Genomic DNA, 14,178 nt, shown 5'->3' on the forward strand with positions numbered 1-14,178 from the left:
AGAATGGACAGTTTGAGGCTTATATTCTACTTAAAACATTACATCTTTTGTTCTAAGAATGGACAGTCTCAGATAAACCCTTTGCCAATAATTATGAATAAAGCTATTTTTGAATAGTCTGACAATATAACCAGTCTTGCGTAGAAGTCTGTTTCTTTTGTTCACTTATTGGACAGTGTCAGGTAAGTTGGCCTAGTCTTGTACTGCAGGTTTTATATTCACTCACTCTACAGTGCTCGAGCTGGGCTTTGCCATTTTCGCCAATGGCGAATTTTTTTCAACAATGGCGAAAAAAATTTGAAAGTGGCGAAAATCCCTTTTTGCAATTAATTGTATTTTAAATCCTTTGTCAGTGACGCATTATCGCCTGTTTGTTTATGCAGTCAAAATCTATTTATTCAGTCAACGCGTGCGGCTGGAAATCTCGCGTCGATCCAGTGCACACAGAGCTGGTCACAGCCTCAGGTAATTTATGGCTGCAAAAAAGTCGGTGATTATGTAATAAAGTACATTGGACAGCTGTTTACCCTGCTGTGGTCAATTGTTTAACATTTAAAGTCTTATTCATTATCGTGTTATCATCTCCACATTAATGACAATTCTTAACCAGAGAACCGACCGGTAATTAAATTGGCCGTATTATTGTGTATAATGTATATATGAATACATCAATTGTTTGTTTTTGCGGCCAAACTCGTTGATTACAAGATTTTAATGTGTTTGATTTTAGTTCGAATATTTCATAAACAATGTGGTCGGTCACCATTGATATGGACATAGCAATTTTAGTAAATAATTTTCTTTTAGGCCAAAATAAAAATATTGTTTGTTTCCCCTCGCCCGACCGAGTCTGAAAATTCACACCGACCCATAAGTTTTTATTATGCCATTCTGGTGAAGTTTTTTTTTTTTAATTTTAAGAAAATTTCAAGGTCGTTTCTGGTGCGGATCAGTATTTTATAATGACAAAAATTTTCTATATCTTCTTTGGTTTCGATCCAAAATTAAAAAATAATAATACGAATACAGGAGGTGTTCTGGTCCGAAATCTAGAAATTTCGCCGCCTCCAGCTGGAGGCGGCATTCTCTGGCTGATTTCAAATACTTACAAGCCGAATTCAATTTTAAGCTCATAACTAATCAATAAAACGATTCTTCTTGTACTTACTAATATCGATTTTATGGGTTCTTTCATCACATAAACAGTCTCTTGAAAACATTTTATCAAACTGTCGAGCTTTGTTTTGAGTCACGAGACTCGTTTGCTCAAATGGCAGTGAAAATTCGGTTGACTACAACTGTTGGTTTCTGTTTAATATCGAATTTTGGATTGATATTTTCTTTTAATCGATATTAATAAGTACAAGAATCATGATTGTTTCATTGATTAGTTACAAGTGAGTTTAACATTGAATTCGGCTCGCAATTCGGACTAGTGATCTGCAAGATCGAGATGGAGAAATGTTGTCTATACGAGAAGCGAGGAAACAAGAGAATTCGGGGCATCCAGTGTGCAAGTTGTGTTCTTCAGTAGGGGAAAGTGTTGATATTTCGGACGGATGCGATATTTTTGACAGTCAATCAGAAGCATTCTCAATTTAACTTATTTCTGAACTAATGCTATATTTACAAACTGGAAAACACCTAATTATATGCACATGTGTAACTCAGCTCTGATTGGTTGATGTCAGCATCCATTTTGTTTGATCGGCAAAATCAAGTCCCGTTGAAACGTTTTCTGGTAAACTAGATCTACCGATATCATTTAAAAATATAATCAAAATCACTATCATATACAAATTAAGATAATGTGCAAAAAACAAAAGCATAAAATGTCAGTGAACCATAAATAAAAGACAGCAACCGAGTTTACCAATTTTATAACACCATGTGTCCAAAACTAACACCATTGTCCATAGTTGCAACATTCTCCCTAACTTTATTTAAGTGTTAGTATGTGGCATTAAATAGCAGAGAAAATTCTGATGAAACCCAATGTTCGTCGAATCAACCAATATGTATACATGTAGTCCAATGCCTAAGTTTAGTGGTTAGATAATGAGCATTTCCAAAATACATGAAGTACTGTCCGAAATATCGACACCTTCCCTAATTGCAAAACGTGGCAATCAAAGCAGAATTTACGCGAGAACTGACTATACGAGTTTGATGAGGAAACATGGATGATGTGCTTCACGACGTTTGGTATCGGGCATTGTTAATGGTTATGGGAATTTCATAATAAATAAAATTCTGCTAGCTAAAAAAAAAAAAACTTTTTACCTACCTACCGACCTTCCTCTGAAATTTAGGGTCGGGAGAGGGGAAACAAACATATTTTTAAATGTGGCCTTATGTTTGGTGCGCAACAGTATAAAAATGCTAATCTCATAAGACTATGCACCCCATTCTATTTTGACACTAAACTTGTAGCTTCTGACCCTAGTCAGTCAAAAATTAAAAAAATAACTATGTTTGGCTTTACAGTCAACCCCACCTGCTCAAACATCTGATTCTGTCTAAATTGCAAAATCTTCCATCAAAAACGGAAATTTAATTGGGAATCGTTGAGATACGACTCTAAATTGGGCTTGATGTTTTGTGACATCTGCATTTCTGGCAATGTACACAATGTTTTCACTGAGGGGTGTAGCATCATGAAGTTTATATCTAATATATGATTTATTATCTGAATTTTGATTTCCATAATAGAATTTATCAAACAAATCAACTTCTTATTATTTCAGAAAGAAGTGTTTAGGTATGGTAGCTGGATATGATTAAGTAATTTAACTGATTCAAAATGCTAAAATAAGTGTAATGAATAAAATGATATATATTATGATGGAAATAATTGTAAAGCATGTGATTATTTGTGCCACGCCACTCCCCGAAAAAGTGGCGAAAGGGAATTCTGGTCCAGTGGGAGCACTGTCACTCTATAGTACTGAGCCATATCAACATGTCTTCCTCTGATGAGGAGAACATTTTCATTGCACAATCAAAATTTAAGGATTTTAATGAAGTGTTGCAAATATTATCTTAATGGGTGTTATATTCTGGATATGGAGGGTGAGAAAGTTATGGAGCTAAATTTTGATCTGAAAAGCATTGTGTTTTCGAATATTTGGATGAGGAAATAATTAACGCCAGCCAAAAGAACCCAATGCGCCCATCTCGTGAAATGAAATTATTCATGAAAGCGAAAATAATAATTCAGAGTTAGGATATAATGCTAATAAAGAAAACACAAAAAAGCGTTGTGAAGAAGTTTCGGAATGTGCCTCTGAATCCAGCGAAATTCAAATACAAGTATCGAAATACGTCTTTCAAATTTAAGTTTTAATGCGATATCGTAATGGCCAATGGAATTAATAAATATTGTGAATCTTAAAGTTGAAGCAAAGAATTCTACTAAGGGGAAATATCGTTTTAAGTGTTTCAGTGATTTTTCCAATATCTGTTTTGATTCTTACTTGTCGGGAATTTAAAATTGAATTTGTATCTCCCTGTATTGTCTTTCTCTTATTTTCAGCCTACCTGTAGACGTGTACCAGTAGTAAGTTACTGGGTTTACCTGACACTGTCCAATAAGTTGACAATTACTGTCCATTATTTTTAAGAACGGACAGTGCTTCGCACTTTTATTCAGTTTGTGAGTAAAATGTCCGGAGTTTACACATCGATAAATTCTTCAAAAAGAATGTTTAATCCTATAATAAAAGCCGAAAAAGACAAAGGATTGCGTAACAAAAAATGTTTTAAAGCAGGTGTTGGCACTATACATAACTGATTCTGTTAAGGCCACGAGTATCATGCATAGATCTAAATTTGTGGTGCTTCATCTTTAGCTGGTGATGTCTTGATATGGGGTGAAAATTATTGAAGGGATGTAAAACAAACAAGAGGTACTGTGAGCAATGCTCACTAAGAATACCCCCCCCCCCCCCCCCCCCCCCCCCCCCCGCTTACCCCAATCTCCCAAAGGGTGTTGGTAATAGGTACACTGTATAAACTACCTCTTTTCTGAGTGTAAAAAACAAATGGCATGACAAACCGAACCATATTGCTACTTCGATGTCCAGTGCGCGTGACCTTTGACCTTTTGACCCCAAAATCAATAGGGAACATTTTCATCCCATGGGTAGTCCATATGTATGATATGGTGACTGTAGGTGGAAAGGATAACGCTTTAGAGCCCAGAAACCATATTGCTACTTCGATGTCCAGTGCGCTTGACCTTTGACCTTTTGACCCCAAAATCGATAGGGAACATCTTCATCCCATGGGTAGTCCATATGTATGATATGGTGACGGTAGGTGGAAAGGATAACGCTTTAGAGCCCGGAAACCATATTGCTACTTCGATGTCCAGTGCGCTTGACCTTTGACCTTTTGACCCCAAAACCGATAGGGAACATCTTCATCCCATGGGTAGTCCATATGTATGATGTGGTGACTGTAGGTGGAAAGGATAACGCTTTAGAGCCCGGAAACCATATTGCTACTTCGATGTCCAGTGCGCTTGACCTTTGACCTTTTGACCCCAAAATCGATAGGGAACATCTTCATCCCATGGGTAGTCCATCTGTATGATATGGTGACGGTAGGTGGAAAGGATAATGCTTTAGAGTCCGGAAACCATTGTGTCTACAGACGGACGGACGGACGGACAGACAGACGGACAACCTGATTCCAGTACACCCCCCCCCCACAACTTGTTGCGGGGGGTATAACAAATGGTATTTTCAATATATTGATACCAACATACAGCCCTAGTAATGAAGCCATGATTGTAGTTCTAAACTTAAGAAATATACCCTTTGTTCTGTGAATCAACTGCTGAAAAAGTCAAACCAGGGACCATCCCAGTTGCACATACCCGTCAAAACTGCTGTGTGCCTCATACCAGTTACACATACCTGTCAAAACTGCTGTGTGCCTCATACCAGTTACACATACCTGTCAAAACTGCTGTGCCTCATACCAGTTACATATACTTGTCAAAACTGCTGTGTGCCTCATACCAGTTACACATACCTGTCAAATTGCTGTGTGCCTCATACCAGTTACACATACCTGTCAAAACATACCAGTTATAGATACCTGTCAAAACTGCTGTGTGCCTCATACCAGTTACATATACCTGTCAAAACTGCTGTGTGCCTCATACCAGTTACACATACCTGTCAAAACATACCAGTTATACATACCTGTCAAAACTGCTGTGTGCCTCATACCAGTTACATATAACTGTCAAAACTGCTGTGTGCCTCATACCAGTTACACATACCTGTCAAAACTGTTGTGTGCCTCATACCAGTTACATATAACTGTCAAAACTGCTGTGTGCCTCATACCAGTTACACATACCTGTCAAAACTGCTGTGTGCCTCATACCAGTTACACATACCTGTCAAAACTGCTGTGTGCCTCATACCAGTTATATATACCTGTCAAAACATACCAGTTATACATACCTGTCAAAACTGCTGTGTGCCTCATACCAGTTACATATACCTGTCAAAACTGCTGTGTGCCTCATACCAGTTACATATACCTGTCAAAACATACCAGTTATACATACCTGTCAAAACTGCTGTGTGTCTCATACCAGCTGCCACATCCACTATCTGCCCATAGCTTGCTGGTAACAACACCTTCATCTTTACAGAAACATATATACAATGTCACCTGTCAATCTGCGAATATTATTTAACGCTACTTGTAATTCTTTGTGAAACATAATACAAAGTAGAAATTTTAGTGAGGATTTAATTTTAGCATTATTAGTAAGGAGAGATAGCTAAAATTGGTCATCGCTAACAATTTATTCCTTATAGTGGGTATACTAGTTATCTTCTTGGAATTATAAAGTTGCTAGAATTAGCTCTCGCTAAATATATATACATGTATATGTACCCATTTTTATGGAAAGAAATCACTAAATTTGTGTCTCGCTATATATTCCACTTATACAGTATAAAATAGATGCAACTGTAACATAAAATGTAAACATTACTCACATTTAACAAGAAGCCCATGGGCCACGAAACTCCCCTGAGTCACCTTGCTTATACAAAAATAACTTTAAGTCCTATTTTGATTCTGTACTAATCGGGCGCCTAGAAGTCATGATTTTGAAAATACTCCACTCTACACTACATGCAAATGTTTGCATATCAATGTGACAAATTGTATCTTTGCAGTTCTTGTCACTAAAAAATGCTCTACATGTTTCAATGTAAAACTTCCCTAATGTGGCTCCATCCCTGAGTCTTGGTATGAAAAACTTTTAAAATCTACAACACAGGAAGATGCTTGTATGGTAACTATAAATTACAGCCTCTTAGTTCTTCAGAGGAAATTTTTAAAGATTTTCCTATACACTTTCTACTGTTGGTGTGGGTTATAATTTGGACAAACTTGAATTTAACTGCAGTAACTATACATAAGAATGCTTGCATATTAATTTGACAAAATGTGCCCTTGTGGTTTTTGAGAGGAATTTTTTTTGTGTATATAATTATTGCTGTTTAAATTTTTTTTTTAACCCTGGCCAGGAGGTCATGAATAAACTTGAATCTAAACTGCGTAAGGATGCTTACATACAAAATTTAGCTTTGGCTGTTTGGTGATTTTCGCCAGGATGATTTTTTTTTTTCTACACCCAATCTCTTTCCATTTGATTTAGAAGGGGGTATAGCCCTTCAATTGAAAAACTTGATTTCTTGTCACCTTAGAATATTTTGTGCAAAGTTTGGTTGAAATTGACTAAAGATGTGAGAAGTTAATGATGACAACACCAACCAGTGACTGAGAAGGCCTTAATTCCTGCACCAAAGTCTCATTTTGAGAAAATGGACATTTAAAATCTGAAAATGGCTACCAAATTTGAAAATGACCATTTTGACTTTCCAAAATTTGATCAGAAAAGCTCTACCAAGCCTCAGTATGCATCAGGTGAGCTAAAACAATGTCTATGTTGGTTTAAATAAATCAGTATGGATCAGGTGAGCTATAACAGCTATGTCTATGTTGGTTTAAATAAATCAGTATGGATCAGATGAGCTATAACAATGTCTATGTTGGTTTAAATAAATCAGTATGGATCAGGTGAGCTATAACAGCTATGTCTATGTTGGTTTAAATAAATCAGTATGGATCAGGTGAGCTATAACAGCTATGTCTATGTTGGTTTAAATAAATCAGTATGGATCAGGTGAGCTATCACAGCTATGTCTATGTTGGTTTAAATAAATCAGTATGGATCAGGTGAGCTAAAACAATGTCTATGTTGGTTTAAATAAACTAAAGATTCAATACACAATATGAGGACATATATGCACATGCACTGTCATGTTCTCCGAGTATAACATTTCATCCTAAGTGTACAATCAATTATTCTGAGAATGTTTGATGTACTACATGTACTATAAGTGATTGAAAATTGATTTCGTAACAATGAACAAGCATGATTCATTCTCCCTACAGGTAATAACTGATTTTGTAACAATGAACAGACATGATTCATTCTACCTACAGGTACTAACTGATTTCGTAACAATGAACAGACATGATTCATTCTACCTACAGGTACTAACTGATTTTGTAACAATGAACAGACATGATTCATTCTACCTACAGGTAATAACTGATTTTGTAACAATGAACAGACATGATTCATTCTACCTACAGGTACTAACTGATTTCGTAACAATGAACAAGCATGATTCATTCTACCTACAGGTAATAACTGATTTTGTAACAATGAACAGACATGATTCATTCTACCTACAGGTACTAACTGATTTCGTAACAATGAACAGACATGATTCATTCTACCTACAGATACTAACTGATTTCGTAACAATGAACAGACATGATTCATTCTACCTACAGGTACTAACTGATTTTGTAACAATGAACAGACATGATTCATTCTACCTACAGGTACTAACTGATTTCGTAACAATGAACAGACAGGTAATAATTGATTTCGTAACAATGAACAGACATGATTCATTCTACCTACAGGTATAGGGGTATGCTGGAGTTCCTTTGGGTGAAAACCAAGCTGTCCAAATTCATTTGAGCCACATACAAACACCTCTCCCTTTTCTACCAATAAAAGAAAAAAAAGAGGAGAATGAATCACTCGCCTAGAATAAAGTTCAGTTTGCTTTAATAAGTAACCATACTTCTTTTTGACCACTAAAATCACATTTAATTAAGTTTGTATCAAGTATGTTGATTTCATTTGGAAGAGATAATTCTGAAGTTGACTTTGATCATGATCATGAGATCAGCCAAACAAAAGCCGCAGTGGCATATATTTCTTTAAAGAATGAAAAAGTGAACAAGCTGACATACCCCCCACTCCCACAATGAATGACAATGCTATGCATAAAATACAACAAATTCTGATGCCTCTGTACTATTTTCATGCATGTAACTAAATGACACAACTCAAGTTATAGTAGTATTGTTTAGAAATGTCAGATGCGAACAATAGGCCCACAGGCCTTATCGGTCACCTGAGCATTAGTTAATTATAGTACCACCAGCTCTGACGGCTATGAAATTAATACTAATTTTCCTGTTCTACATATCTAAGCTTTATTTTAATATTCAGCATGAGTATAAAACAAAATGTATTCTAAAAACACAAATGTTCCAGAAAGTGCTCATACTGATGAAAGACTATAGATACATTATACATGTATGTTATATTAACACTATATGACTACTTTGGACCCACCCTAGAGTCAGAACCAGGGGTTGTGAAATTCACAATTCTGGTACATTCCTCTCTGCTTTTCCTAAATATGCATTTAATTTTTATACAGTATCAGCAAAATTAAAGAAGAAATTTTTCATATGATAAAAACAATAATCACTGTAACAATTTTGGTTCCTCCCTTGAACCAAAACTCCTACCCCTGGGATCATGAAATTTATCAATTTGGTAAAAAGCTACCTGTTCCTTCTCATTATCCATTTACATGTACTTTCAATTTAGAATCAATAGCATTAAATAAAATGTTATTTGAATGTTAATTTTACACATACATGTAAATACTATATCAAGATTGCCCGCACCATGGAGTTGGAACGTCTACTTCCAAAAATCATGAAATTTACCATTTTGGTAAAGGTCTTCCTACTCTACATGACCATGAATTTAGTTTTTCTTACAGATGTGAGGTTGCAGAAAAGATCTTTGAAAATTGGTCAATTTTTGCCCTGCCCCTAAGGCCCTGGGGGTGCAGGAGTCCTGAAACTTACAATTATGTCCCTTCTTGTCCCAAAGATGCTTCATATCAAATTTGAAAAGAATTGGAATGTTAGTCATCAAGAAGTTAATGATCCAATGAACAAACTTGAATCTGCACTATGGAAAGCTGGTACTGCCATGTAAATTAAAGAATTTCTGACCCAATGGTTCTTGAGAAGATTTTTACATGACCCTACACCCTATTTTTGCATTTCTGTGATTATGACCCTTCATTTGAACAACTTGAATCACCTTCACACAAGGATGATTTGTACCACGTTTGATTGAAATGGACCCACTAATTCTGGAAAATAAAATTTGTCAGTGTATTTTTGCTATCATCTTCCCTTGGCAGGGTTCGAAACTTACTTTTTATGTCACCAGTCCAGCTGGACCGATAGGATTTATTTTCAACCAGTTCGCAGAAAAGTTTACCAGTCCACCAAGGTTTTCCAGAAATAATTAAACATATTTTTTTAATGTTATTCAAATAAAATAATGGAATTTAACTTGATATGCCTCGCACAATATTGCAACACTAATAAGGTTCGTCAGATGTCTACAAAGGAATGCCAAAGGTGTGTTTAAGGTAATTCCAACCTTCTAGAATTATAGGTTAAATCTTTTATTTGATTGTTGATTCTTCAAATAATATATCTTAGTAAGAAATAAAACTGATAAAATAAGTATGTTGTGGTATTAATAAATTTTTCATCAATTAGCACAATATACCTGTTATTAACGTAACAAAATTTCAATTTTTTAAAACAGCATTATCAAAATTTCACAAAATCTGGTTGTGTCGATATAACAGTATTCATAACAATTTCATGAAACTGGGTTTTTTTTAATGAAAATGTTGGTGGAAAATAAAGGCAATCTATTGCATAATGGACTTGACTATGACAGACAACAGAAAGTTTTGATCAGAAAAGTTCACTTGAGTCTTTGGCTCAGGGGAGCTAAAATTCGAATAAGAATTTCCTGTGAATATGCACATCTACACAATATAAAAACAAACAGATAAACATAAATGAATACGGGTACATAGTCTCTGTCCAGCTTCATAACTGGGGGTTATTGATTCACAAGATGACCACATTAGCAGAATTCCATTGGGATACATTACATGGGAGACAGAAGTGAGTTAAGTGCATTCCCCTGTTTTCCGCTAGGTGGCGATACTTGTCCCAGTCAAAGAACACTTTGTTTACATTGGATGCGAGAGATAATGGTGCAAAGTTTAACAATAGTTTTCTCTGCTTATATTTGCAATCGGTGTAGTGGGCTTTGCAAAAAAGAAATTATAATGAAGAACTACAAATTAATATGTTTTAATGAGTTTAAAGTTCTGTTTAAAAATGAGTTAAGAAAAAGAAATGCGAAAATATCAGGTAGGGAGAAACTTGTCAAAACATTATCTTTGAGTGAATTAAAAAAATTCAACAGACTAGACGCATACAATGGAAATATCAACTTTGGAAAAGCAGCTAAGCTTGACCCAGATTACTATGTGACACTGCCTAATAACAATACATAATTGGACGTCGATATTCAGATATCACATCATTCTGTGGTTTGACTATTGGTACAATGCATGAATATTTCAAAAAGTTTGATGAGAAGTTAGTGCCACTTACAGGCATAGCTTCCATTCTGGCAAACACTCCATGATTTTGTTTTGAAATAACGTACATTGAATAAATAATTTTCTACCAGGAAGCAATCAGCAAAAATTTGTTTCAATCAATGACGTACACTCACAGCAGTTATAATATAAGTCAATTAATGTTTGAATAAAGTTCGGGATTAGATTAACTTGAAAGAGATCAAGCTCTAATAAAGAAACAAAATAGTCATATTTTTTTAAAGAAAAGGAAAATAGACGAAAAGTCTTGAAACAGTGACAGGATTTTAATTAATTTATAAAATAGAATAGGAATGATTATAATTATTAATTAGGTCTACACTGCTACGCCACTTCGTTCTTAGCCTTGCGAAGGTCATTTTCTACAATGAGATGGAGCAGGTCTACTATGAACGATGAGTCTTGCTTTGCTGTCTATTCACAGGAATCAGACAGTTTGAACTTTCAATTTCAAATATTCTCGATAGATTTGCTAATTCCATGGATCACCAATGGACAGTCTACAGAACATAAAAATAAAGTTAAATCAACTTACTTCATGTCTGTTTATCTTGAAGAATTTTAATAACACTTTTAATTCTAGTTATTGCGCTTCATAACTGGTGGAATGAAATCTTTATTTATGACACCGTTGGAATTGACAAAATTGTGTGCAGAAAATGTACGATTTTCGCATTCAATATTCCCAACATCTGTTTTCCGCCTCACCCCCTCCCATGGTGCCATCCCAGACCTGCTGGGGACCTATGGTGGGCCCTAGACCCCTTGCAGATATGACAATGGCAAGCTACACCCCTGCATGACACACAAATGGTTTCCCCTTTAAAGAATCCTTTAAAAACAGAAGGATTGTGAGTACTCCTGCTATCTAAATATTGGGACATGTTGGTGGATTTAATGATTGTTTTAAAATCCAGGATTTGATTTGTGTCAAATCCATTACTTGGCATTGTTTTGTGATCTTATTTGACTCAAAGTCCAACTAAAATCAGTATAACGTTATGATTTCAAGAGTGATTACAATGATGTGGAAATTATCGCAGGGATACGTAGCACCGCTACACTAGGAACGAAAACTCACTTCTATCACCCATTACAGTTAAAATGCAGTAATTTTTACAGATATCCACGTGTTTGCTATAAATACAGTGAAGGTTAAATTAACTGCAGTAAACATTCACACAGTACGAGTATTCAGTAATACTATCCATTGTGTTTACCAGAGAGAATAACTGTAAAGTCCCAACCGGGGGACACCTTGTGGACCACTGCTGGGAGGTTCACTCTCATGAAAACTGGTTCATCATTGTAATGATTTAACCCTAGCTGACCTTTACAATTTGAGCCACAGGCAAACACACTCCCATCATCTGAAAGTTTGAAAATAAACACCATTTAGAATGTTCTGAAACACAAATCAACAAAATGGCCATTTAATCCTAACTTTAACAACACAATTCTCAACCAGGGATCATTCTGGGTTTTTTTTTTAAGAATGTGATCTTATATGCAGAAAACACGAGGCCCATGGCCTTATGGTTATCTTTGTAACATTGAAAAACTCTTAACCTCAAAACAAACAAAGTGTTAATTTTTTAAAAGATGAAAATGAAATGTCCTTAAAATCTTTCTAGATTCAGGTTCTTCAATGTCAAAAAGTAAAAAATCTACTGCTTTGTTTACTTAATGGGGAGGTTCACTGATGATGAAATGCTAAATAAATTACATGAAAAGCAGAGCAGAGACACAAAAAAAATAATTATTGATAAGGATATTGGGTATCTTTTCATTTAAACTAGTGGATACAGTGATAAATGTACACAATCACACTGTCCTGTTAAAAGTTCAAAGTCAATAAACCATGTGCATCTACGAAAAAAACCCAAAAAACCTAAAATAAATGATGGTGTATAATGGCTTCGAACAACAGATCCGTCCTCAGGTCAAACAAAATAGATGTTGTCCTCGAACTCAGTCAATAAATGTGTACTATTTCAAATCCACCTGTATCTATGTGGTGCTATAGTGCCAATTTATTTCAACAGTTTCTACAATCAACAAATTTGTCATCTACAGAATGATCGATAACCTACAATCGAAGATCGATGAAAATATTCAACTAATATGCCATCATGCAATGTGCATGAATATCCTAGTATTGCATAGGACTTTGGTGTGGGTCTTTCATATCCTCATTTTCTGCGAAATAATGTACATCCTAGAAAACGTTCTCCAATTTGGCAAACAATATAATCCTATACAAGTACTCAAAGGCTAAAATTTAAACTAAAGACAGCGTATTTCAAATAATGAATACTATATAAAAAGATATGTTTGTTTTACAAAATAATAGGAAAAGTTATATTCACATGAAGTTTTTCTTTTACATTTGTAAACGAGCATCACATGCTGGGCATTATAAGGACGAGTTCATTGCTGGTTGAAGGTTGAGGTTTACTACATAACACATCCGAGTTCTCTGCATATAGTAAATAGATATATAAATTCATTTGAATCTAAAACTTGTAGACTTCCTCTAAATATGCAATTAGGTTGCATTCAATGTCAGCAAAAGAAACCAAATTTCAAATTTCAACCATTGACCTTGACCTTCTGAGGATTGAAATCTATAATCTTTGTTGATAGCTTTATCCTCTGTCTAACTGCATATTCAGTTTTCTTTCAACATTAGAAGTATTAAAGAAGATTTTATACATTAATTATACACATTTACCATGTTTACAGTATTACCATTTGGACCCTGCACTAAGACCTAAACTTCTGCACTAGGAGTCATGAAATCTAAAACTTTCAAATTTGAAGTCTTTCTAACAATGCATTGAGTTTACATTCAATATTTAGGCCTTTAACAGATCGAGTAAAGAAGATGTTTAAACACTAAATCATTAATATTATGCCTTACTAATTAATACTATTTGGCTCCATCCTTGACTCTAAATCCCTTCGCCAGAAGCCAAGAAATTTACAAATTTGACAGAAGGCTCCCTCATGAAAGGTGAAGATAATGAACAGTGATCAATCTCATAACTCCTATAAGCAATACAAAATAGATCATTGGGCAAACAAGAACCTCTGGACACACCAGAGGTGGGATCAGGTGACTAGGGGGAGTAAGCATCCCCGTTGACTGGTCACACCCGCCATGAGCCCTATATCTTGAACAGGTAAACGGAGTTATCCGTAGTCTTTCTAAATATGCAGTCAGTTTCTAATTGGTGTCAACTTAAGAAAA

General features: G+C 35.2%; 1 protein-coding gene across 2 annotated transcripts in view; it reads right to left on the bottom strand.

Annotated features, from left to right (window-relative positions):
- LOC125646148 (secretion-regulating guanine nucleotide exchange factor-like) overlaps positions 1-14,178 on the bottom strand; it is a 31,518-nt gene that overhangs the window by 14,935 nt on the left and 2,405 nt on the right. Inside the window, exons 1-4 of one of the 2 annotated variants that reach the window (XM_056140793.1) lie at positions 13,295-13,405; positions 12,146-12,295; positions 8,036-8,121; positions 5,588-5,666 (exon numbers count right to left, since the gene is read on the bottom strand). In XM_056140793.1, the coding sequence (XP_055996768.1) occupies positions 5,588-5,666; positions 8,036-8,121; positions 12,146-12,295; positions 13,295-13,328 (349 nt within the window). In that variant the 5' untranslated portion in view covers positions 13,329-13,405. Of the gene's footprint in view, positions 1-5,587; positions 5,667-8,035; positions 8,122-12,145; positions 12,296-13,294; positions 13,406-14,178 lie in introns of those variants that run through there. The other variant, XM_048872317.2, reaches the window with a different exon arrangement.

This window comes from Ostrea edulis, chromosome 6 (genome assembly GCF_947568905.1).
Source record: "Ostrea edulis chromosome 6, xbOstEdul1.1, whole genome shotgun sequence".
Lineage (NCBI taxonomy): Eukaryota > Metazoa > Mollusca > Bivalvia > Ostreida > Ostreidae > Ostrea > Ostrea edulis.